This window comes from Rhea americana, unplaced genomic scaffold (genome assembly GCF_003343005.1).
Source record: "Rhea americana isolate MKP2758 unplaced genomic scaffold, rheAme1 scaffold_109, whole genome shotgun sequence".
NCBI lineage: Eukaryota > Metazoa > Chordata > Aves > Rheiformes > Rheidae > Rhea > Rhea americana.
In genome coordinates this window covers 669,986-696,994 of record NW_028185139.1, presented here as the reverse complement: position 1 = coordinate 696,994, position 27,009 = coordinate 669,986, and the positions used below count along the sequence as shown (strand labels likewise).

The 27,009-nt window shown below is 44.3% G+C and overlaps 1 protein-coding gene across 1 annotated transcript; it reads right to left on the bottom strand.

Annotated features, from left to right (window-relative positions):
- Positions 1-813: 813 nt before the first annotated feature.
- Positions 814-19,411, bottom strand: ACBD3 (acyl-CoA binding domain containing 3). Its single transcript, XM_085311528.1, has 8 exons — positions 19,158-19,411; positions 10,781-10,922; positions 9,532-9,672; positions 8,656-8,814; positions 7,487-7,661; positions 4,866-5,058; positions 3,765-4,049; positions 814-2,888 (listed from the first exon to the last, which is right to left on the bottom strand). The coding sequence occupies exons 1-8, from the start codon at positions 19,345-19,347 to the stop codon at positions 2,677-2,679; spliced, it is 1,497 nt and encodes a 498-aa protein (XP_085167654.1). The 5' UTR covers positions 19,348-19,411; the 3' UTR covers positions 814-2,676.
- Positions 19,412-27,009: the final 7,598 nt, after the last annotated feature.

The following is a 27,009-nucleotide window of genomic DNA, read 5'->3' as shown; positions in this document are numbered from 1 at the left end:
GTGGAGAAGAGGACTTCCATGGAGAAGACTGGGACCACAGGCCCCAGCCCTAGAGGAAACACAGCATCAGGTATTAGAAAGCAGCCTTCTCTTCTCTCTTCTGCCCTAGTAAGCTAACAACCGCGCTGAGCTGCTAACTGAGGTTGGAGACGTGCCTCGCCCAGAGATGAGGGACTGCTACTTTGCTTCTTTCTATTTCAAGAAGTCTACAGAGCCTCCTCATAATTTGCAGAGCGATGGGGTTAAACAGCCAAACTGCCCCTTAGGCCACCTCTGGCAGCAGACGGCTGCTGACTCTTGTGTCGCACAGACCTCGCAAGCGCATTGGAAAGCGGGTTGTAGCGTACCCAGGCTGCACGGTAAGTTCAACTTGCTTTTAGCATCTTGCTTTAACATTACAGTGCTTAACTTGCTTTGGCCTCAGGGAAGAGCCTGCTGCTGCCCAGGCCTGCCAGTCCTACGCKCTCTCAAATTAGTGCAAACTCCAACCAGCTCCAGGGCAACCGATTTATTCGTGGCAGGTAAGCAGCAAAGGGTGATTTTAGCCAAGTATGAGCAGAAACCTTAGTATAACTTGATTTCCCCCCTCCCTCCCCCAGGCTTTTCTTTTTCCTCCAGTTTGGTCTAAGGCGTGCACTGGTAAGATTTGCACTGGAGTCCTGGGCCCAAATAATTAAACTGTTAAAACTGCAAACGTAGCTCAGTGGTGCTGAGCTTTTAAAAGAAGTGAAAGGGAAGACRACAAACTTATCTTGGGTGAATAGCCAAACATACCCATGGCAAGGTTTCCAAGTTAATAAAAAGCCAACAGCATTACAGATAAATGTATTTTAATTAGGATTAAATACTATCTCAAGGTATTTTGAAATCGCACTTGTACTGTACTAATCAACAGCCAGAGGCAATAAAAAAAGTCTGGAAACAAAAGTTCTAACATCCAACACGTGACAGTAAGTGCTGCCATTTAAAGCAACAAACACCACTCCCCAGAACAGTTATTCTTAGAGGAAAAAGTCATAACATTTTTGTATGGACAAAAATCTAAATTGAAGACTGGAAGAAATATATTAGTGCCTGCCTTTTTAAAAGTTTTTTTCTTTTTTTTTCTTTTTTCCCTTTTTTTTTTACATTAAATACAATTTTCTTTAAAAGCAAGGTACTTTCTAAATTCATGGTTTATATACTGTATGTACACAAGAGCAGAACATTGTACAGTGTTTTTGGATAAAGCAGCACTAACTAGCTATAAGCTGGTATGGTGTTGCTGAACCAAATACAAGATGACAAGTTAAGCACTCTAGGAGAAGTATCTCCATGGTTGGTATGAGAAAAGTAAAGTATCATGTATGTACAAACTGATTATTCAAACAAGTTCCCCAACGTGACATCATTTGCTATGGAACTGTAYATGCTGCAGCTAATCAATGGAAATCTTACTGCAAGAACCCATCAGACAGACCCAAAGCAACTAATTTCTTTCAGTAACAAAGTGCTGAGTTTACCCATGCAGAGAGCACTTACACAAGTCATCCTTGCAATCRTCACCCCTTGGGTGCAGGGCTCCAAGGACACGGGATTATTACTGCACCTACAAGCCAAGGAACCACCTGCATTTTTCCACTACACAAAATATATGAAAATGTCCCATCCATACATACAAAATTGAGAATTAAAGCTATATTATTAAATATCTGTATGTGCATTCTGGCTTTGTTAAAAGTTAGATTAAAGCAGAAAGTCTGCACTGCAAAACCACCAGTTCAGATTAAAATGGACTGGCAGTGATTTCCATAATTAGTGCAACATTAATTCCTACACTTTACCAAAGTGATTTACTATTCTTCAGATGCACAATGTGTTCACTCAGGTTTACAAAAACAGACACCAGAAAGTTGTGCAGAAAACTGATTTCAGTTTTAAAGTCTACCCCATTAAAAAAAGTAATTTTTACCCAGTTCAAAGTCAATTCCTCCCAAAAAAAGGATTTTCTTTTTTTTATTCTAGGACTAGCAGCAGGGCAAAGTGATTAAGGTTCTACCTGTTACATATAGTTCTAATTGTTGTTGTCTTCAGAAGAGGTTATTTACTGTACTTCTGGGATACTGTTCATCATCATAATTACTACACTGCTTCAAGGAAATGAATGTTTCTTCTTCAACGAGGACAGAGGCAAGACAACTTGTTTCTAAACCGCATCAACTTAGTTTCAAGTTTTAATGGTGTAAAAATCTGACATTCAATTACAGTTAAGATAAACTTGCTACACAGCAAACTGCATCCAAATCTACCAGTTATTGATGGGACCTTTAACTGTTAACAAGTTATTCAAAGCATCCAGACATGGAAACATCAGGTCACCCGGACAGTGTACCAGCAATTCCCTCCCCCATTTACATGAGGCTTCACAGATGCAACTGGTGCGACTTTAGCACTGGAGCCAGCGACTTCCATTGGTTAACTCCAGCACCCAAACGGCCTAGGGAGATCCTGTGTTAAGCCCAATGCAATATGCATTAGTGTCATGGAGCAGGAAGATCCCAGTGTCTACTTGTTAAAGTTCACACAAACCATACAGATACAGACAGGATAAAACACAGACTCAAGAGGATCCATTATGCTTGAAGAAAATTCCAAATAAAATGACATCTTCTGCACAGCCCAGCATCAGCCACATCTTTATCTAGTATAATAAACTCTGTAGTAAACTGTTTTTGACCTCCATAGAGAGTAGGAGTTGTCAAATTTAAGGAGATAAACTCCTCTCCCTGGGTACTGGTGGCTGCCAGCATACACTTCTTCATGACAGTCTCGTCTGTACACAGGCACAATTTCGTCTAGCTGAGGCTTGTTGGCATTCTTTTTGGCTTTTTCTTCACTGCTAGTATTTTCTGCAAGGGGGAAAAAAAATCAGTTAACAGAGGAGCGTACTTTACAAGGGAAAGTCAGATCTTAATTTTAAGAGTCCTGACTGGTAGCAGACAAGGCAATCTGCCTTGTTAGTCTAGAAGTCAGATTTTGGAGTGGGGAGGTGCAGGGAGGCAATGGGGGAAGAAGAGTTCATAAAGGCAGGAGATAAAGCATTCAAAAGTCAGGAGCAACAATAAGTGCAGATTTCTACCACTGTGCTAGCCTACTAATGGAGCAATTTATCCATTTACCCTTCTAAAATTGCATTTGATGAAAAGTAAGTTTGCCTCCAGTTCAATCTAGACATAGTTTGTTTTAATACCAAACTGCAAAATTCATAATAAAGCAATTTCCCCTTTCCACCACAGCTGGGCCATTTTTCAGAGATGCCAAGCACCCAGGTTTCATTAAGCCACTCCACAGGCTGACTGATTGCCACTCATCTTCCGATATACTTACTACTGCTGACTACATAGTAGAAACAGTCCAAAAGGCCACTGCTTCCTATGTCAGCAGTTCTGCAATTACAGCATTAGTACCAGTCTAACCTATGGAACAGCTGAACTGGACAAAGCACAGGAAGGCACACTACAGAGCAAGTGAAATATAGGAAAAGGATTTTTTTTTCCTCCCTTCACCTGTTTTAACTTATCAGTAATCAAATGAAACATCTGAAGTTACTTTCAGAACTTTACTTTCAATTCGAAATCGAAGAATGATTCCAGCTAAATGAAAGCCATGCTCTGCAGAGCTGGGCAACCAGGAGACCACACAAGACAGAATCTGCTGGTGTCGTGCCCCCTCCCCCCATGGCAAGTTTTGCAAGACTRAAAGTTCACATAAATAAGCATCTTTACCTTCTTCTTCATCCTCATCATCACTGGATTCACTGACATGCACACTGACTGCAGTATTGGGGGAGTCTGTCCATTCAAAATACACCCCAAAACCAATATCATAATTGTCTGTAGCAAACTCCCAAAAGAGGTAAGAGCCCTCTTCGTGAGTTGGTACTCTAACTGTAACCACTTCTCCTCGGCCCACTGTGATCACAGAGTCTGCATCTTGCCGAATTTTTTCCTTGAAGTCTTTTATCTGGGGTCGTGTCCACATCGATGGAGCTGCTATCACTGGAACAGAATCTAGGAGAGTGGGAAATATCTCAGTTAAGTATTTACCTCAAAGTTATTTATGTTGTATGCTGAAGTGYGTTTTAGGGGCACTCAAGGGCCACAAGCAGAGCTGCTTCTAAGTGGTTATCTTTTCCTACTGAAGCAATGCATCTTTTAATGGGGCTCAAACTTGTATGAAACGCAGTGCAAGTTTGGATATAACACTACACACTTAAATCATGAGCTTACCCATTCACCACATTTACACCAGCAGTGCTTATGCAAAAATGACTCAAGATAGAGGTACTGCTAATGGCATTGGGGCTACATTACACAGAATCTTTCTTTGAAAAAATGTATAAATGCAATAGAACCAGAGGCTAAGAACTTGTCCAGAAATTGTCAAATACTGACTAAAACAACTTATTTCCTAACTAGAACTGGATCACATTAGCATTGGTTCCTTACTAGAATCCAAGCAAGACCTTTTAGGGCTACTGATTCTGGATCAAAGGAGATGCACCCAGAGATAAGTGCTAGGAAAGCTGCTGGGATGCTGCTTTTCCTGCTCCCATTTTCATAGCTCAGCCAAGAGCTAAAGAAAGCTCTGGATCCCATCTATGTCTTCGCCTAAAATGCTTTCACTGCTTCACCTTTCTTCCCCCCAAAAGCTAGGTTTTATCTGTGCAATATATTTTGCCTTGAGAGAAACCAAATCCAGGAAACAAACCTACCTCTTGCACAGCTTGACACAGCCAAGCAAAGAGACACAGTGATCATACCCAAGTATGTGTGTCCTAATGAAGTCTTTTGAGGGTATTTAATAAGGAATCTAGTTCATCCTACCTTTTGGTCCATTCTCTAATGCTTCTTCCAAGGCCTCTGGATCCAGCTCTTTTTCAGAGCTGTCTGCGTGTGCACTGGCCTGCCCGTTGATAGATGGGATGTCCCCTGGGGCAGGTGTATTTACCATCGATGCAGTAGTCAGAGGCGTCCCTGCTGCTGTCACTACTGCCTCCTGTTGTTTCTGTAAGGCTGCCTAAAATAAAAGAAATTAAAATCAAGTAAACATAGTAGTCCCAAGACATTTCCATCTGCTAGCAAAAAGTATAATGGCCATTAAAAAACTTCCCCTCTGGAAAGGATGGATATGAGAAAGAAAGAGCAGCACACGTTACTGAGTAGAGCTACGTGTGCTCAATATTACAGAAGTCTAATCACACTGTTCCAGCCTGCTGGATACAGCCTGAGCTGAAAGACTCAACCTGAAAGTTAACTACAGCATGCACAGTAAGCTACAACACCTAACTATGAAAGCTGAGCATTTCAATAACTCCTATAACACTTATTTCAAAAACAACAATCAATGATTTGTTTGCTGTTTTTTATTTGGGGGTTGAAAGTCCCCTGGGGATCAGCCAGTTTAAAAAAAAAAAAAAGGAAATAATTAAGGTCTATTAAGTACTTTGCTAATTGGTGGGTTACCTTACTCAAAAGGGCTCTGTCAAACCCACAGAGCTTGAGAAAGGCAGTTATTTAATTTGAATGCAGACAACGTACTAGTCAGAAGGACTGCAAGCAAGCTGGGAAAAGGTTTATTAAAGCACAGAGGTGTTCTATTAGAAGATYAATTATGCACTTGGAAACTCTTTAGATTGAATTTATCATGCTGTCCCTCTGCAAAGGATTAAGCACACCTAAAATGAGATTATACCAGGTAACACCCCTTCTTTCGGATGTAGGCAGGATGCCTTATCCCTTTAGCTTCAAGGCTTATTTGTTCCCCTCAGAGTTATCAGTAAGAAGAGATTACCTAAGGTTTTCTSTTGGGATAGGGTAGAAGGTATAACTGACAGTACTGTTTTCTAGAGAACCACCTAATAAGCATATAATTTTGATGAATGAATGCAACGTAGATATTCTGAAAAAGATGACAATAGTCAGTGAAATTTCAAACTTGACCAATTGAAYAAATGCTGCCCAGATCTACCTTCATTACAGAAGGTTCCAGTGATTCAATGTAAAGTGGTGAGAACTTTTCTAGAAAACTATTCCACACAGTCTTTCCAAAATTAATTGTATCAAAACCTGATCTAGAAGCAGCCACGATAGAACAGCACTTTAACTGCACTAGCAGATCCCAAAGGTACCTGAGTTATGGGCATCCAAAAGGAAAGTATTCCAGAAGCATTATGGAGGCTACCTTTGCCTCAAGGGAAGTATCAGAAGTAGTTAGATAATCTTAGCACTGTTACAAGCAGATAGCTATGACCGAAAGGAGCAGTATTGATAGTGTTGAAGAAAAAAAGGCAGCATCTTTGACACTTCAGTCTCAAGGGAGCAGCATCAATTAMAGATTACTTTGAGGGTGAAGCTGATGAGGTGGTAGCTTTTGCTTACTACYATGATGCCAAAGCATTGGCACCAAGGTGCTGTTAAGCTTCAGCAGTAAGAGTAATAGGGCAGGAAGCCTCTAGCTTTCCTATACCACTTCAACTCTGTTCCTTCCACGGACAAGCTCTTCACTGAGGAATGTCTCTTCAAACTACAAGTGATTTCACAGAAAATTAGTTACTGAATTTTAAGCCTTCAGCTCAAGTAAAGCAGACCTCAGAGCAGCAGATATAGGCCACTTAAGAATCAGGTCTTCCATGCAGAGGTCAGATGTTAAGAGACATGAAGCCTGTTCTACCATCTGCTTAAGACTGAGATATCTTTGAACTTTAAAATAGTTTAAAATAGTTTGAGATCTGAATAAAGTATGTTTGCCAGAGGTGCAAGATTCTGCTAAACAAAGTGTTAGTAAGCTTTCAAGCCCAGACACAAAATTCTTGCATAGAAGTCACATTATCACTGTCACCTGCTGCTACCAGAAATGCAAGCATCTATCCTCCCATCCAAGCCCTTAGCAGTCTCCTCAGGCAAGCCACCAAATGTACTAACCACTGAAAACAGATGTAAGAGGGGAGAGAAGTGGAAGGCAGGCACAATCTCAAACCCAGAAGTGGTGAGACAGTATTGCATGCACATTCAGCTGGAAACTCACAGCTGACCAAAGGCTACTGCTGCACTCCAGAGACCCTCGAGTGAGATACATATACAGACAGTCACCTGAAGAGGTTTGTTTATGCCTGTGCTCAATGCACTGGTATGAACATCCATTAAGTTACTTGCACACAGATGCTGCAGCAGAGCACTTAGCATTTGGCCTCCAAGAATTGTAACAGAGTGATTAGTAAGGGCTACTTAAAATATTCTTTGTTAACAGATGCTTCTGAAACCTACCGGAAGAGATTAATAAAGGGGCTTTAGTATTTGAATCTGAAGCAACATTAGTTACGCTCTTTTTGCCTCTCCTTGTAACAGTTATCCTTTAAAGGGGATAGGGGTAGAAAAGTTGGCATCTCCCAAAGAAAACCTGGAACACTGAACACAAAAATCTAAGTTTCTCAGGTGGTCTGCCATACCTGTTGCTGTGCAAGCTGGACTTGATACAACTGCTGCATGTATTGTTGATAATGCTGTTCCTGAAGCTGTCGAATAAGGATCTGCTGCTGTTCGTAGTTGCCCGGATACTGCTGGGCTGCGTACTGCTGGAACTGAATGGCGGTCTGGGAGTTCAGCGCCGCCATTATCTGTTGCCTAGAATGGCAAGAGAAGGGTACGAAGATTACAAGCAGCTGAAGGTATTGAGGATTTAAGTGGCCGCCTCTAGCAAGCTGCATTATTAGACTTGTGTCCTAAAGGGCAAGATGCAACCACCCCTCAACAAATTAACCACTCTGAATACACTGGGTCTCTATATGCATACCTAAATCCCTTTTCTGCCTAAGTTATTTACCTCTGCAACCTCCAATAACACTTACATGACTGCTTATCATGTTATAAAAAAGTCCTCTTAATTTCAAAGCATACTCCATCTCCTGTTACTTAACATTGCACAATTTAATTGTATTGCCTGTTCATTTATGTTTGTATTTTGCGTTCCTCTGGCCCTCACCACTTTAAAACAAACAACTAATCCACAAGACTTGTGGCTTTATTATTTGCTCCCTCTTCAAAATCACTACATAGCAAACATAGGATCTTTCAAGGCACTCGCTGCAAAGACATTTTTACTGTGATATAATGTTACTTAGAGGTAAGGAGCAGCTTTGATGATCTATCAGTAGTGTTAAGGCTCCCAAGTCAGAAAAATTTCAGCCCATGCACAGTAAAAAACCAAGAACTACCACTATCCTTTTATAAGGTTTTGTATTCTAGAAAGGGAAAGAAACTTTCAAGTCAGAGTTCAAATAACATTTCCAGTTGGATGCTTGCACTCTGCTCAGTTGAGTGTAGCACTGTTTAAGCAGCAAAGCCACAGGTTTTCATGAAGTGCAGCCCCTGGATCTATATATCCCCAAACAGAGCTTCACTTCAGACGTAGTGCAGCTTAGCACACAGTAATACGCCAAGACAGTTACTCTTTGCAAACCGTCTCTCTCCTAGCTTAGGATTGCAGAAGTCACTGCCAGGCTCAAGTACTCCAAACTTCAGATATTCAACTCTTGCATAACTATTCAGAGTTAGAAACAACTGTCTCAAATGCAAGACAGTTATTTTCTTTGAAGTCTTATTTGTTTCAGCTACTCACTTCTGTTGCTCCATCCGAAGCCGCTCCTCTTCTATTCTCCTCCTTTCTTCTTCCTCCCTTCTCARTCTTTCTTCTTCCTCTCGCCTACGTTTTTCCTCCTCTTTTTGTAAACGCTCACGCTCCTCCTCTTCACGACGCCTTCGTTCTTCCTCTTCTCTTCTGTAACACCCACCCAATAAGCTATTTCAGCTTTCCTAAAATACTAGGATGAATTATTTTAAACATGCTGCAACCTGCCTTTCACCTGCCCAATAAAGCTTTCTGTTTCACATCATCTCTTTCCACTTCACCTTGACTGGAGACTGTCTTGCACACACACACACACACACACACAAAAATCATTACTGTTTGGGTTTACTGCACTGAACAACAAGATAAGCATAAATTCTGTTTTATAATATTCATTGAAACCTCAAGCTTTAACATATCTTCTAGGCTTCAATACATAGTCACTAGTTAGAGGTACTATTCAATATCATGTGATATGTAAAAGACAATATAAGTTAGCCTTTGTCAAATGGCTAACCCAAAAAGGAGAAGGAGTTTTAAATCCTTGATGATTTCATGTTCGGTAGCTATTTAGTCAATTGATACAACATGGAAGATTCTGTGAAGGGTATGTTTCTTAAAACTAGGCTACTTTATCAGCAGAAATAAAAAAATATCTTTTAAGATATTCTAGCTATGCCTTCACTTCAGAAACATTCATTACTGACAAAGTAAAAAGGCTTAAACAGAGCAAATGGTACCACAGCCACCTGAATGTGAAGCATCTCTTCCCAAAAAGGCTTCAACCTAAGTTGGCTGTGGCACCACTTATAGGGCCAGAGTTATACATTCAATATACTGTCCTACACCAAGAAGTTCAAATATTACCTTTTCTTTTCTTGTTCTTCTTTTTCTATCTTATGGGAAGTGACATACGTTGAGAACAAGTTGCAGCACCTATTTAGGAGCTTAACAAATTCTGTCATAGCTTCTTGCTTTGACATGTTTCCAAGTGCAGCCCATTCCTTCCTGAGAGAAAGGGGGAGAGAGAGAAAGAACTTATCAGCTGAGAAAACAGAACATTCAATTCTTTTCAAATCAGTAGCAAACAAACCCTTAGTCCAACCTGGGTGGGAGCGTATGTGTTGGGGGGTGGGTGAGACCAGGGACCAAACTGCATCATATGTTGTTTCAGAGAACCAGTAACTTTTTGCCATTTGAAGTGAGACCTTAAACCTGTAGGTCTCATTGTTCTCTTCTGCCTGCACCAGAAGTTTCAGACAGACATATTTGAGTGCTTACAGAAAAATCTCATACATACTAGCAGCCCTACTTAGAGTTCTACACTGCATTCTGAAATTTCCAAAATACAAATGAACTGGCAAATGAATCTGAAATATTCTTCAGCCCTCTTTCAGTCCAGCCTATAGAAAAAAATGCTTATGTTTTCCCAGATGAACAACCAATTACACCGCTTAAGTCAAACAATACAAGTTTGGTCTTCTTCGAAAAGGCTAAGTCCACTTGGGAAAAAAAGCAGTGCAGAGTCCAGCTCTGAGATGCCTATGCTGTGTTGCACACTGCCTTTACAAGCAAAACAGCGTCAAGAAACAACAACAAAAGAAAACCTCTGTAGCTTAAACTGCAAGGAATACAGGAGACATCTAAAACTGCCCTCACCTTGCCAAAATTTACTCAGTCTGATTTCAGTAGGTATCTGACTTCAGAAGCTACCCTTGATATTAACAGAAAGGTTGTGGCAAATAGTTCTACAACAGGCCAAGCCTTTTGCCAGCAGTAACTCCAGTGTAAAGCAGAGTTAGAAGCAGGAAACATGGGCTTCTACTTTAATGCAGATCTAATTAAGTCTTCAACTGCTATGAGAAACTAGTCAGCACTGCAGCCTTTCCTAATGTACTTCAGCCAAGTTAAAAACAAAACGTTCTTCTGTTAGTTCCTTTACAATACCACAGCTCAGATTTTTAAGACATATTGGAAGAAGCCCCTCTTACTTTCCACTACCATACATACCTATTGAGGCGACCCACATACTTGTTTTACTACTGAATTCTGGAGGACATTTGCCTCAGATAAAAAAAAGCAAAGTTAAGATGAACAAGAGCAACAGTCTTTTTACCTTCTATCATTCCCCAGCACATCAAAGAATCCAACTTCAGGGGAAGTGTCAGGATTGTAAGGTCCCAACAGAACCTGCTTGTGCAGTGCGACAAGTTTGAGTTTTTCTTCATACGTTGGATGAAAGGCTTTGCCATCTTTTTCTGTAGAGGAAAAAAGAAAATGTCACTATTATGATTAAGGAATTAAGCAAACAGTGAGAGTGCTCTGTACAGCTTGCTTGTATCTTTATTGATTATCTTTTTACACAGGAAATCATAGTCACAAAAGGTTAGACAAGTTCAGTTTTATTCAAACAGATTTGGTCAGAAGAAATGCATCTAACCTTAGCTGCTGAAGCTTACAGTTTTGTTCATACCATCTAGAGCGAATCATAGCTAGCAAGATATCGCATAAACATTTGTTAATTAGATTATAACATACATTATACCATACATATCTATACCTCTGGAATATTTTAAAAGCCTCTAAACTTGAACTCAAACACGTCTGCCAAGTCTATTAGAAGATGAGTGGGAAGGATTTCCTGTGAAGATAGATATTAACTTTTAGATTGCTTTCCTCACATGCTCTTCACACCATGCAAGGGCAAAAAGAGCAAGTTAAAGGCAAGGAAAATTGTAGAAAGAAATGTTAGAATTAAGGTGAAGTTTTACTTGAGAGAATTTRATTACAAAGGCAAAACTGAAATAATCCCTCATGATAAGGTTTTGAGGTGACCTCAATCAGTACCAATGTTTTGCTTCTCTGCAAAGAGAGCTTTGGCAGTAAGACACAGGCAGCATAAAAACCAAAGACATACCAAAATTCCAATAGCTCCATATCACAGTTTTCTAAAGTAGTCCTGGTTAGATCACATCATGGATTTATTGGTAAGAAAAGACTTTCATACATCATTTTAARTGCATTAACCAATGCATTAGCCAACTACCAAACTAGGARKAGYAGCTGATACCCCAGAGGGCTGTTGTCATTCAGAGAGACCTGGACAGGCTGGAGAGCTGGGCTGAGAGGAACCTCAWGAGGTACAACAAGGGCAAGCGCAGAGTCCTGCRCCTAGGGRGGAATAACCCCWGGCACCAGKACAARCTGGGGGCTGACCTGCTGCTGGAGAGCAGCTCTGCAGAGAAGGMCCTGGGAGTGCTGGTGGAYGACAAGCTGACCATGAGCCAGCAATGTGCCCTTGYGGCCAAGATGACCAACGGTCTCCTGGGGTGCATTGGGAAAAGTGTTGCCAGCAGGTCGAGRGAGGTGATCCTGCCCCTCTACTCAGCCMTGGGGAGGCCTCATCTTGAGTACTGTGTCCAGTTCTGGGCTCCCCAGTACGASAGAGGCATGGAGCTACTGGAGAGAGTCCAGTGTAGGGCTACAAGAACGATCAGAGGGCTGGAGCAYCTGCCCTATGAGGAACGGCTGCGAGAGCTGGGCCTGGAATAGAGAAGACTGAGGGGAACTGAGATACATCTTATCAATGCCTACAAATACCTTGAGGGGGGGCAGTGTCAAGACGATGGGGCCAGACTTTTTTCAGTGGTGCCCAGTGACAGGACAAGAGGCAATGGGCACAAACTGAAACACTGGTAGTTCCACCTGAATGTGAGGAGGAATTTCTTTACTGTGAGAGCWACAGAGCACTGGAACAAGTTGCCCAGAGAGGTTGTGGAGACTCCTCCTCTGGAGGCACTCAAAACCCACCTGGACATGATCCTAAGCAACATGCTGTAGGTGACCTTCTTAAGCAGGGGGGTTGGACTATGCAATCTCCAGAGGTCCCTTCCAACATCAACCATTCTGTGAACTAGGAGCTACCTCAGCACATTTAACCATCAAAACAAATCCAAAAAACAGGCGCCACTAATTAAACTGCTTGTTTTAAAAGAGATTTTTCTTGAACAGGAAACCAAATAAATATCATCTTTTTGGAAGGACTGAAACAAGGAAGCTCTTACTGGAGGCAAACACAGTTCATGTGACTGTACTTCATAGTACTCTGCGCGCAGCCATGAATCACAGGCAGAGCTGCYGCTAGTTTCCAGCTCTCCTTTTACAAGAAAGGTCACTTTAGAGTAAATTGTTTTGAGATCCAAACTAAGAGTCCAATTCACATCCAAACTTTAAGGTGGATATTTAACAGTTTTTTTTTCAGCTGAATTTTGTCGGCATTACTGATGGAAAAAAGAAATAAATTTCAGAAAGAAAAAGGAGGGAAAAACTTGTACTATGGCTTATTGAGAAATCCAGACTGAATATTTCTGAAACTTGAGAATCAGAGAAGCCCAGAGGGAAAGTGTTTGCAGGTCACAGCAAGAAGCTAYGTTTTTGATAGAATAAATCCAGTACATTATTGGACTTAATCAGTTAAATTATCACAAGGAATCACTCACTACATGCATGCCATTAGCTGTGAAGCCAGAATCAAAGAATTTGGAAGGTAAACACTTATTCATCTATTAGCCACTTCATTCCTCTTCAGAATTCAGACTCTCTTCCCAATGTCACAGGAACTTACAGCAAACATCTACTTCAGAAGTCCTCTGTCCACAATAACATCCATTTCTTAATATACCTGATGGGGTAGAAGGCAGATGTAGAGACACAGACCCTTCTCAGTAGTATCCAGGGAAAGGATGAGAAGGTATTGGGCACAAATTGAAACACAGGAAATTCAACTCACTTTAAAAAGATCTTATTTTCTGTTAGGGTGACCAYGCACTGGAAAAGGTCCAGAGACACCGTGGAGTCTCTGTCCTAGGAGGTGTTCCAAACCAAACYAAACCAGGTTGCTTAGGGCTGTGCTTAGCTGACCTTGCTTTGAGCAGGGGGGTTGGACCAAATGATCTCCAGACATTCCTTCCACCCTCAACCACCTGTGATCCTTAACAGATGCAAATCAYCATGCCCTGCAACTTCACCTCTGMGGACACAGCACTTTCTGCAATCAARCAGACTTGGTAAGCTCTCCGCCTCCACCTCAGGGCTCCTGCTTCCAGCCCCCTAAATATTCCTTTAGTTTCTGCCCCCCGTTTCTCCACACTTGCATTTAACACAGAACTTGCTAACTGGGCTGACTGCAAGCGCTTGGTACTCAATAAACAGCATACACTTTGAAAACGTACTTAGCATCCTGGGGTAGTGCGCTCGAGAGCAAGTCAACTGACAAGAGCATGAAACCGGTATTTCGCTAGGCTTCTGCACGAATTATCCTTCTCAAAGGGTCACTGCGGCATAGTGTGCCTTGTATAACCCGTACACCTCCAGCTGTCTGTCAAGAAACACAGCCGCTTGCTGTACTGAACTGCTGCCTAAAGCCAGCTAGCAACTAAGTATTTGAACCCATTTCTGTACAGGGTTCAAGGAAAAGAATTGTTTCCTCAGCAGCTAAAAGCAGCAGGTCTGCATCTTCCATAGAAGAGAGAAGTTCAACCTCTAGCCCTGAACACCAAAGGAAACCAAAAATCTGCATTTATAAAGAACGGTGGCCCAAGGGAAGAAGAATGAAAGAGCAAAACAGGAAGAAAACAGAGACGGATAAGAGGGAGAAAAGTAAGAGACATTCAGTGACTTGTACATAAGGCAGATTAGAAGCAAGCTCTCAGCAAAGTATTCAGCCAGCCAAGAGAGAAGTTATATACTAGCTATTTTTCAGTCGAATTCTTCAGGATGAACTCTGCTGTATAATTACCCCAAAGACAGGGAAATGTTGCAGTCAAACTGAACTAGAGCAGCTGAAGCCATCTGCAGAATTAACTACATCAAGAAGGAACATTAGTGAGTCTAGGCAAGCAGGAGGAGTGCTGAATTTGGGGTATTCATGAACATACCTTTCAAGTAAGTGTTACCTAGCTATAGAATTGGATAGCTTATTTGATTTAAAAATACAATTGACAGGAAGCGGAAGAATATAAAGTAGGAACAAATCTGAGTAATTTGGAGGATGCACAAAGCTACAGTCCAGCACCTCTGCGGTACTCCCTACACCACTGGTATTCCTGACCGAGCAGGCATCCCTCCAAGGCCAGAGGAATGGCCCAGCTTTCTTAGACTCTTAGATTTCTCTTCCGACACTACTTCAAACCATCATTCACTGGCGATGGCAGTTTCTCAACTCTCAAGCTCTACTTAAACAGCAGCCATTAACAGACCAGACAAACTCAATTAGTGATTAAGGGCATGGTTAGACGAAGGCAGGCTACGGACCTATTTTGCTTTAGGCATTCTGCAGCAACTGCCCGTACGCGCGTACTTCACTGACGATGAGTAGTTTAGCCAAGATGCAGTGAAACCCTGCATGCTTAGACCTTATAGACACGTGCTGTGAAACTGCTGTCACATCTCAAATGAAAGTCTCCGCACACCTAATACTACCAGTTTGAACTCGGCTCTCCTTGACAGTTGCCACCGTGTTTAGATGCTACCAAGAGATCCACTGGGAGCAGCTCAATTAGACACTTCAGAAAAATAGCACTTAAAACACAACCAACCTTCCTTGCACTATAGATAATTAATAGCATGCTTGAAGCTCACTGCTACCATTGCATACAAATACAAATGAGATAAGAGTTACATCACTGTCTGCTTTCCAATACTAGGTTACTGGAACAGCCTTATGTGGCACCGTATTGTGAACTGGTATAAAACCACAAATTCAGACTCAAGAGAGTTTAACAAAGATGCTGAAGAAAAGACTGTCATACAAGATATCATTACTTCTYTGTAACTTCAGAAATTTTTCTAGAAAGCAATAGAAAACCATCAGCAGTGTTATTTTTCACCTGTTGCTTTTAAATGCTGAAATCACACGTTAATCCTACTAATTTGTAAGGTTTTAATGAGCGAGCTCAAAACCAAGAAATGTGAAAACTGAATCACTGCCTSCAGTTCCCAACAGCATACATCCTCTTATACTCCTAGCTGTCATCTTCTGAAGATTTTCTGTATCAGCAAAAGTTATCCACCTGCCTTCCAGTTAAACATGACTGAAGCTTAGCATCATGTCAAACCTAGATCATAATAGAGGTTTTCGGATTCTTGAAAACAAGAGTCTACTTAGCTAATGAATTACAATCATGCTATCGGATGAGCACACGTTAAAAGAGATTAAGTTGAACAATAAATTTTGAATGCTGTATTGCTAAGGTCCATAATATCTCCTTGCTGGGTTAAGAGGAAATAACTTGGAGCAGTCAAGCAAAATTAAGAGTATTCAGGGTACCAGGAGAGCTTTTAGGAGTAAAATGATATGGTTTGTATTCTGTCTACCCAGCCATGCTGCACTGCAAACCACTTTGGACAGTGCATGAACTCAGGGACTGTTTGATATAAAAGGCTRGGTAGAAAGACTTCCATATTGTTTGCTTGGAATAACTGTAACACCACATCGATACTTGGAGAGATTTGCTGGTACAGCTATGCAAGCCGGCCCCTTCTATCGCAGGATGCAGCTTAAACTTAAGCAAATTACCTTCACTGACACAGCTTGTACCAGTTCAGCAAGCATACCAAGCTGCCAGCCAAGACACTTCTATTCTGTCAACAGCCCGGGACATATACAGTTACAGACCGCCCCTGCAAGGAAGAAACCTGCCCCCCTCAGGAACATTACTATATAAGCAGTGTTTTCCCCTGTTGACCTGATTCAACACAGTGGAAGAGGTATTTTTTTTTTAAATGAAAGCCAGAACACTAGTCATTTTGAACTAGGCTAGACACAGCAGTAGGAAAAAAAGTGAGTATTATAAGGAAGGCTCTTATTTCAGGCAGAAAAGACAGATCGGAACATTATTAGCCAGCTCTCATTTCTTTGCTTCTATTATTCTGAAAAGCACTCTTCACAACTCGTTACAGAAGCTAGAAAACCTAGCACATCTGCTGCACAGCCTCAGGCCTCATGGTTGGAGTGACCCAGAGTCAAATCTTTACTAGAGACAGATTCAAGTAGCTTTTGAATCACTTTAATATCCTAATGTAGTTTCACTCTCACCATTCTGTGTTTATACACACTCCCACCCTCTTTTTACTTTGAAAATTTTATTTGGTTACATGCAGTACGTCAAAGACTGTCACAGGCATTGTGATAAGCAAGTATAACGTGTTTAGACAGAATCAAACTTTTCTAGGAAAAAGCTACGTGATGAGCCACAACTAGACAACTCAGTCTACACACACAGGCAAAAWGGAAGCCGCTTCTCTAGTTATCACTACTTACCCTTTGACATCATCCTGTGACTTATTTAGTATCGCACTCCAAGCTCTTTCCATCCCAATAACCAGAGTTAATCCAGATACCACCATTCTCCCAAACAAGTGCTGCCCTTAATCACTTGTTTGTTTCATGCTAGTTATATGGGTAGTTCATAGCGTGTGTTAAAGCACTTAAAGTTCTTAGAACTATTCGATATGAATTTTCCAAAGATTCCTCCACTTCCTAATTAGTATAGATTTCAGAAAAGTTATCAGAAACAAGCATTTATTTCAGCATTTACCTATTAACATGTCTCAATCTTCAGATCCCTAAATATGTTGCTCCCTGAAGTAAAACAGGGATCTGTACTTGTTCCTTGGCATCTATAAGACTGCTAAACAAACATGCCCACTCCCACAGTTGTTTTGACAGTGGATATATTAAAACCACTTGGAAATAAGACCAATTCTTTTCAGAGCCATCCAGTTATAGAACAAGCTAACAGAATCGGTAATCTGAATATTACAAGCTGCAGTAACTCACCATCACATCTATAAAAACCTTCTTGCTACATCACACAACAAAAACTGCAGAGGAAAGTGAGCAATAACTTCATGAGATTTTTACTCTATCTATCCCCATAGTGCTAGAGGAACCAGGTTTCATTTGGAAAGCCTGACATGGTACAAAACAAAGTTTTCTCTTATGAGCAAAACCATGCAGTACAAGAAATTGCTAATGACTCAAGGGAACAGTAGTAAATTGAAACATCATGAAATTGAGCTTTTAATAAAAGGAAGACAACTAAGATGATTAAGGCAATACAAACACAACATAACAAACTGGAACCTAGGGACAATTAACACTTCATTCACTTTTCACCATCCAAAATGGAAAAAATAACACAGCATAAGTTTCACTAAGAAATGAAATGTAAGAGACAGACTAGCAACAACAAAYAAGTTCATTTACAATATATAGTTTTACACAGTCAACACCTATTTCAATGGTCTATTATGCTCAAGTCAAAATGAGACCATGGTCGACTGAGACAAAGAATTTGCTATTGCAGAGACATCTCCTTCTACACTGTATTTTAAAACAACTGCTCAGTAAGTTACACTACAACTCTTTCAGGTAGGCAAGCTTTATGCTTGTTTTTTTTTTTTCAGAAAGGGGAAAGAGACAAGTTGCAATACTTCCAAAACTGACAGCTGGTTGCAGCAGCTTCAGAGATTCTTACAGCTAAATATGTATCCCAATATATGTTATAATTCCTACAGAATATAGATTTTTTTGGAAACACATCAGCACAGGGTTAGAGAACCATGGCTCAAGGCACCCACTTTAATTTTACACACTTCTAACAACTATCAGGACACTAAGTTAACCAAAATGAAGAAAACAGACAACAGTTTTGTCCTTCTAGCACAAGGGAGTTTTTCACCTGCCAAAATACTTGCCCTTGGACAAGGCAGCTTTCCTGGGGGTCAGCTAACAGCTGATCACCACAGAACCCACCAGAGTACAGCATCACACCTTCCCTTTGCACACACATCCCCGGATTCCCTATTCCTTGCTTTATGTTAAGCAGCAGAACGTAAGCTTGGATGCAATCCTGTCTAACATGCTCTAGGTGACCCTGCTGAGCAGGGAGGCTGGACTAGATGATCTCCAGAGTCCCTTCCAACCTTACTGATTCTATGATCTATGATTCTATGAAAGGCAGCACAGTGACACTGCTGTAAGGCACTCAAGCAGGGTAGTGCAATTAAATGCTACAGTGCACACAGTTCTTCCTCAAGATGCGCACACTAGATTTCATCCTCTTCACGAGGGAGTGTGGCAGAATACCTCCAGATTCCTGCAGGAGCTAACCTGGCTACAGGGAGTCCCAACACAGCTATCCCAGCCCTGCACCCATGCAGACGTTTCACGGCTTGCGTGCAGAGCTGCCAGCTGGAGTCACGAGGGCGCAAAAAGGCAGCAAAGTCAGGCTTTAAGTTAACATCCTGGGGAGATGGCAGCTCAGCTCACGCAAACACGCCGAGCGCCAGCACGCTTGACAACGGCTCCAGGGAGCKCCTCACCCCCCGCCCCGTGCGGCGAGCCAGGACGCTGCTGCCCACCCTGCACAGAGCTTCCCCGCGCCCTGGCCGCCCCCCGCCGGGCGCCCTCCCCGCCGCCGCGGCTTCACCTTTGAAGAAGCGCAGCGCCAGGCCATAGAGCTCCTCCAGCGCGAAGCCCCAGCGCCGCTCCGGGCTCAGCGCCGCCGCCTCCTCCTCCGCCGCCGCCGCCGCCTCGCAGGGCGGCTCCTCGGCGTTGGGGCTCAGCGTCAGCCCGTCCACGGAGACCTCGAGCCGGTCCGAGCTCAGCACCGCCGCCATCGTCCGCCGCCGCCACCCGCCCTCCGCCTCCTGCTCCGCTGCGGCGGCCACGTCCCGACTTCCTGTTCCCTCCGACCCGGAACTTCCGGCCACGCCCAACCGCCGCTCCCCCCCCGCGGCYCCACCCCCCGCATAGGCCCCGCCCCTCGCCAACGGCCGCCCCGCATAGGCCCCGCCCACTCGCCAACGGCCGCTCTCGTGCGCGCCGGGCGGCAGCGTCAAGGGCTCGCGGCGGCTCCGGCCTGGGCAGAGGGCTGATGGCGGCGTGAGGCGCCCCGCAGCTTCGGGGGCTGGCTCCGGGCTGCCGGGGATGCTCCTGCGCCGCCTTCAGGGCCTCTGAGCCCTCGACGTCCGCGCCGCGGGCACGGCTGACCTATGTGTGTGGTACCAGCGTGGAGCCAAGCACCTGCCCCGTGGGGCTGGGGCTGGAAATCCATCCCCCCTGCCAAAAGGGGGTTTTTCGTAGCCTCAGCCAGGCTCTTGGCCGGGGCTGGGCTGGCATGGCATGGCCGGGGGGAGCTGCCCCCAAAGAAATGGGCACTGCCTCTGCCAGAAACGCCTGGGCAATCTGCACTAAATCGCAGGACCTCCTCCAGTGCAGCCCCCAAAACCCAGAGCACTGGGGTTTATGTGAGCTTTTGGAGGAACAGCTGCTGAAAACCCTGTGTGCGCTTTCTGGTTGCTTTATAGAAGGAAATAATGATTTTTCAGCAGCTTAATACCAGACATTAAAAGCCCTCTGCTCCAGCTCTAAGGTAGCGTAAGGTCAGCTACTGACCCCTCTTCCTTATCTTTCAGAAAACATGCTTCAGACCTCGCAGAAGAGAGGCAAGAAAGGAAAGTAATGAGCCAGGGAAAGAAAAAGAGTACAAGGCAATTATTTCTCCAAGAGTTACATCTGCAATTAGCTCGTTCCCTTGTGGCCATGAAACACTATCCACAGTAACAGTTATCCTACGCTGTCCAAGGGGAGAGAGTCAGAATGTGATTCCACAGCTCTGTCCCCAGCCAAGCAAGCGGATTCCCAGTGCAAGCAATCCTTGTCAGAGGGCTTCAAGCAAGAAAAGATGTCAAGTGCTTTTGGCCATATTTCTCACCAGAAACAAGATGCCGAATGCACACCTTGGAAGGTCAGTGCTCCTCCCAGGAGCTTAACGAAGCCAGGCCAAAGAAACAGCACCCTACAGCTCTGCACTTCCTCCAGGAGCACCAGGGGACATTGAGGAGTCCCCAGTTCTTTACTCAAATCTGCCCCTGATTTCCTGGGTTAGCCTGTGAAGCCACTTSCTCTGTCTATGAGTTTATCTGCCATTCAAGGTAGTGTATCCATGTGCTGATCTCTCAGGAATGCTGAGGAGATTTTATTAAGTCATATTTACAAAGTACTTTGAAGTCTTTGGATGAAAGGGAGAAGAACTGAAAGCTTTATTTAAAGCACTTCATTTCCAGTTYGTATTTCTTGAAAGAGTGAATGCCACATGGGACATTGTTTACTATAAACGTGTACAGACAGGAGCAGAATTTGATTCAGATGATGATTCATCTAAGCTTTAAAAGAAGTTTTACAACTGATTGAAAATCCTTTCTAGCTTCTTCACTGGATTTTTTTTTTTTCCTGAGGATCAAACATAATACTCTATACTTCACCTTTTCCTGGCTAAGATTACAGGACAAAGGTGTGCCACCCTCTTTTGACAGTTTTAGCTTTCAAGGGTGAACTGTTCTCAGTACTGACTATTTGGTRCTATCTCTTGTACCAAATCAACAGCAGAACAGATAATTTTATCTCCTCATACAGGCCTGCATCCTGCTATCCTGTCTGATATTTCAGCATCAGATCTGGTTTCACTTAAAGATTTGTTAGTTCATCTATAAAATTATTTCTATTAAACCCTATATGTTTCAAAGTTTTCATCTGACACATTTCGTGTTTGGTTTACAGAGCTTGTGCTTCATAAATATTTCCTTACAGCATTAATTCCATTACACAGTTTAAACCATAGTGAGATTAAGCTTAATGTCTACTTTAAGAAACTCTGGATTGCATATTTGAGAATAAATCCTCATAGGAAAAGAAACCGAAGTTCTGAGTGAGCCCTATAAGGTTTGCTACGTTTCAGCCAAGCAGAATGAAATATATGTATCATTTTATATCCTAGGAAAAACAAAAGCGTTTCTGCTTCATATTAGATTATCCCCAAACCAGACAGYGCTAAATCTGCCTAAATGTTGGGAAGTTAAGCTAAATCTAAGATGCTCCACAGTCTTTGACTTGGTGGGCTAATTTGTAGGAGAATTGCAGAAAATTGATTTCCCTCATAGGAGGATGTTACCTGTAGATAATGTTTGGTACGCTTCGCAAATGCGGGACTGTTCCTCTCTTCCCGTGCCAGCTTTGCTAGTCCACGGCAGAGCATGTGAGCTGGTGCCAGCCGAGCAGGTTTCTCCACAGAGTGCAACGTGGTGTCTTGGAGAGGTACCAGCTGGAGGCTTGAAAGCAAGACGTCTGTGGCAGCGCTACGTCTAGCCAAGGCGTAGCGGAGGCCCAGCCCTGCGCACAGCTCCGCGCCGTGGTGTGCKTTAGTTAACCACAGGGCCCTGCGCGCGTCCTCGCCCTCCTGCAGGTTTGGCTGCGGGGGGCTCGGGGCCCGCTCAGCCGTGGCGCGGCCGTGGGTGGCGCGGCACCGAGGCCAACACCAGCGCCCAGCCCCAGCCCGCGGGAGCTGCTTTCCACCGAGGCTCTCGCCCCCGGCCCCCGCCCGCGCTACSGGCCCTGCCGCGCCGCAGCCAGGTCTGTGCCAGGCCCCGGGGCCCCGGCTCCGCACCCGCAGCCCAGCRCGTGGGCTTGCAGCCCGCTGGCCACGTTGGCCCTCTCGGCTCCCAGCTCCCTGTCCTGCAGGGAGGAGCCGGCCTCAGCACACGGTCAGTATGACTTACACCTCATATTTCTAGCACTCTCAATGAATTGCTTATGAATCCTATAAATCAAGAAATATTTTCCAAATGATTATGACAAAGAGTTATCAATAGTTTATGTATTTGAGAAAAACCCTAGCTTAATTCACAGATAGGATGAAGATGCTAAGTTCCACTATTAAATTATTCATTTCTTGTAACAACTGATTCTATGTAGCAAAGAAAACACAGAARAGATTCAAGTCCCAAAGAAGTAGCTTCGATCCAGCAACTGTGATTTCACTAGGAAGTGTAGTCCTAAAAGCTTTTTATATAACAAATTAATTATTTAATTCAAGGTAGTGAATGTTTAAGAGCAAAAACCATCAACTCACTCATTGCTATTGCACAATAAACCATTAAAATGCTCATAGAGGATTAGTCCCACTTAAGCAAACAGCTATTTTACTCTTCTGGTATTCATAGGAAAAAGACCATAAGCCCTTCCTCCCTAGGTATTGATGAGTGAACCACGGGTGCTTCCTCCAGCCTGTACTGTCCTTCGAAGGAGTTTCCATCACCGAGTAGCTGGTAGCAGAGGAAGGAGCCCTGCTTTATGAGATGTGGCCTCATGTATTGTTTGCTAGAGCAAGACTGCTAAATATTTGATTATCTCAAATGAACAGTTCTGAACAGCTAGGTCTGGCACTGTGTTGTGGGCTCAGTAATGTAAGTCATTCACTATGGAAAAAAAGTGAATGTAAGTCATTCATTATGAAAATACCATTATCAGCTTCCCAGGAATGGCTGCACTCAATAAAATCAGTGTGAGCAACCTTCCCAGACCTACTGGAAGTGTACCAGCCCACAGGTTCCCTGGCTGAGGAACTGCACTCGCAGGCTTTTCACTGGGAGGGGGAACAGTGCAGTGCAGTGGCTGGGAGGAAAAGGTACATGTACCTTTGCAAAGGTGATCAGATTAATGCAAGGCTTAAATTCCCCAAAGTTTAACAGTTAAACTGTGTTTGTGAGTAGTACATCCTAGAACATGACAGTTCTATTATTTATTCCTTTGCTGTCTTCACTTTCCGTTCATGAGAGTTTACTGGATGGAGCAGTCTAGGACCAGAAGGAAGACAGTGGTCAAGTCTTTTACTTTAAATTACTGGCTCTTTCTCTGTCTATCTGGATTTAGCCTGCCTTTCCTTAAAGGGTGGCTACAAGCAGTTTAGCTAGGAGTTGATCTTGTACTGTAAAACCACCTGAGGAAGCACTGTTACAGCATGGTGGACTGGGCCCCGCACTGCTAATAACACAAAGGAAAACAAATTTGATTTGTGCTTATGTCTCTAAATTGCTCTGGCTGATATAAGCTGTACTAAAGAGTGTATATGTGTATATGTGTATGTGTGTGTGTGTGTATACAGCATTATGTGTGTATACACACACACACACACACACTATATATATTTGTTTTTTTAATCCCCTCATAGTTTTGTTGATCCCTGTCTTTTCAAAGAAATCGATTTTTTTTCATTTTGGAAGACTGAAATGCAAACCATCTCTGTCACAGGAGCACAGTATATCTGCTAGAGCTTTGCCAATGCTTCTCACGGTGGCCTATCGGTCTTCCTGAAATCCAGCAGCCGAGAGTGAGCCTATTGCACATGTGACAAACAGCAGATCTTCTCAGTAGCTCTTCAGATGTTCAAAATGCATTAAGCTCAAAGATCATGTGCCATCCAATTTTGCATGTGCAATAAATTGTTTTTGGATCAGGTGATACTGGCAGCTCTGGGAGACAACAAATTGTATCATCACCATAGGACTCATTGAGAGTCATTTCTATGAAGTCATTTAAATCTACCTTTTTTTCGTTAGTACTTGTTAACTCACATGTCCTACAAACTCTGGGGAGAAGAATAAGCCCAACTAGGATTTTATGCTTCTACTTTTCAGCTCAGGCAGAGAGCATTTTGAATCTACTTCTGTAAGACCCCCACCACAGGCTCCGCCAGATTTAATAGCTTCAGTTTTTCTACTAAGTAACAAAAGCAATAAATATGGAGGGGGAAAAAAAAAGAGAGAAAGGTAACTTCTCAGGTAGCAACCAGTACGCAGTTTGGGTAGATACCTGAAAACAGGCCCAATCCAAACCTATTTCTCCTTCAAGGTCTCCTTTAAAACTCGGTCTAAGCTTGCCTTGCGCCCCGGGAGCACGCCGCGCTGCGTGCGCGTTTCCCGTCCTGTCGGAGCACGCCGAAGGACGGCAGCAGAGCCGCAGCCCTGCGCGTGTCTCCGTCCCCGCCGGGACCGCCCCGCAGCAGGGGCGACCGTGTCAGCTCGCCGCCAGGGCTTCGCGCGCAGCCCTGTTCGCGGTGCAGCTGCCTTGCGATTTAGGTGGCAGTTTATGGCGACATTTATGCTGACTTATTATCAGATCTGCAGTTATTTGGATGTAGGATYTGGCAGTACCTTTTCAGCAGTGTTGGTTGGCAAACACGGCTGAAACCAGGTTTATTGACCCCATGCTAGAGTGAGTCCTGAGGAATAATACACATGCTAAAGTCCATCTGCATTTCATATATTCTCCATATTCCCATTTTGAGAGGCAGTAAACATCCCTTAGCACGGATGCAGTTAGGCCAGATACAAGTGATCTGAAGGAACAGTTCGGTTCAGTATAATAAAATCAGCTATAACAGGAATGTATCTTATGCTGATATGATTGCATCTGTGGCCACATACCTCTGTAAACAACCACACCTTCTCCAGGAGCTGAAGAAAGTAGTACAGCACTATCAAGAAGTCTTTGCTAAGTAAGATACGGCCAGGAATTCRAGCACTTCCTGAATTTAACCAGCTCCTCTAATACACTGATTTTACAGAAGAGCGGGCATGGAAATTGATACAATTAGCAATTGTGTCATTGGCTCTCTGCCCAGAAAAACCTGTGAATCAACAGCCGGAGCAATGATTTCTGCCCCCCGAGGTGCTGAGCAGCTGTTGCTGTTCAAACACCCCTCGCAGAGCTGCGGCACCTCTGCCGGGGTCGGGCCCCAGTGGCACCCGCGAGGGTCCCGCGGAGCAGCGTGGCCCGGCCCCGAGCTCCCCTGATGCTGCTGGCCACGTCCTACCCTGCGCTGCCCTATACACCTGCTTCTTCCCCCTGCCTCATCTCCTCTTGGATTTATTTCGGCATGAACTACGTCTGCCCGCGAGCCTTCCGGAGCCCGGTGGCACAGGCTGGGCGAGAGGTGCTCTCGTTGCAGAGCTGTTCACCGAGCCCTCCACCGCGTGCAAGACGTGGCGCTCCTCGCGGCACTCCTCCTGCTCAGCCACCAGCATAACCTACCTTCCAAAAGCAGGCGTGAAGCCTGCCCTTCTTCAGCCAAGCATCAGCCGCACGCTTTGCCGCGGAGAGAGCCCAGCTGGCTCCCRTCTGCTCAGCTGCGGCTCTCTCGGTGGTGGTGGTGGTGGTTTTACCTGCTTGGGGTTAAATYGAGAGCGAGGTTTCACGAAGCGGCTGCTGTAGGAAGGAGGCACCCTGTCCCCCCCCCCGGCCACACCGCTCCCCGCACAGCCCTGTCTGCACTCCGGGGCCAGCTCGGGCGCTTGCCCGGCCTCTCAGCAATCCTCTTGCCCCTACTGAGCRGGCAGAAAGCTATTCGGGCTTGGCTCGGGGCGGCTTTCTGCTGGCTTCGAGAGCGGGCCCGGCTCAGCGAGGGGCCGGGCAAGCGCCGGCGGYGGCCGGGGTGGGGGGACGGGGCAGCTCGCCGCTGGGGCTGGAGGGGACGTGGGGAGGTTTCTGCACCAGCGCGGCCGTGAGCCCCAARCTGCACCCGAGGAAAGAGCCGCCCCAGCGCCGCCGCTCCGCTCTTCCCGGCACGGGGAGATCGCTAGGTCGTTTGCTTTCCCCCTCTTCTGCTCTAATGAACTCGTTTTCTGCGCAGGAAGTGTATTTTTATCTCCCTTATTCCGTGCTGGAAGTGAACTTTAGAAACGCAGTGCAGCAGGCAATTTTAACCTCTTCGGSTCTAGGGGCGGCTAGCGGAGAGGCGGATCCCGCACAGAGGGACGACATCCGTCCGTTCACTTCCATTCCCTCGGGAGTGACCGAAATCGAGCGCACGGAAGAACTGCTGGCAATCACACGAGTCCCATCGACTGGCACAGTGTTCGACATCATTTTCTCCTCTCGTAGTTTTTCTCTCATCAGGACAGTAAAATCAGAGCAGAGCRCGAGGAGCAAGGCTGGTGCACAGAGTTAAAACCTTCCCCCTCCAGTTCCTTAATGGACAGCCCTGGACAAATTCCCGAGGCAGCGCTTCCCATTCTCCCTACCTGTGAGGAGGGTATCCCCGAGGGAGAGGAGCAGTAACGTGTGCTCTTACAAGAGCAATGCAAGAGCCTTTGTTACGGGCAGCGTCACAAATCCAGGGTTGTGTTCAGGCTGCACTAGTTACTCTGGCTTTTCTTGGCTTGCAGACGTCCCTCTGAGAGACTGCGGCGCCTCTTCCCAGCACTGCAGAAGGCTGTATTTGGATAAGATGGGGTTTCAGTGGCAGTACTGGCTTTTAGCGAGAATGCAGCCTCCCTCCTTTCTCCCACCCTTTTGTCTTTTTTTTCTTTTTCTTTCTTTTTTCCTTTTCCTTTTTTCCTTTTCCTTTTCCTTTTCCCTTTCCTTTTTCTTTTTCTTCTTTTTTCTTTCTTTTTCTTTTTCCTTTTCCTTCTCTTTCCTTCCCTTCTTTTTCCTTTTCCCTTTCC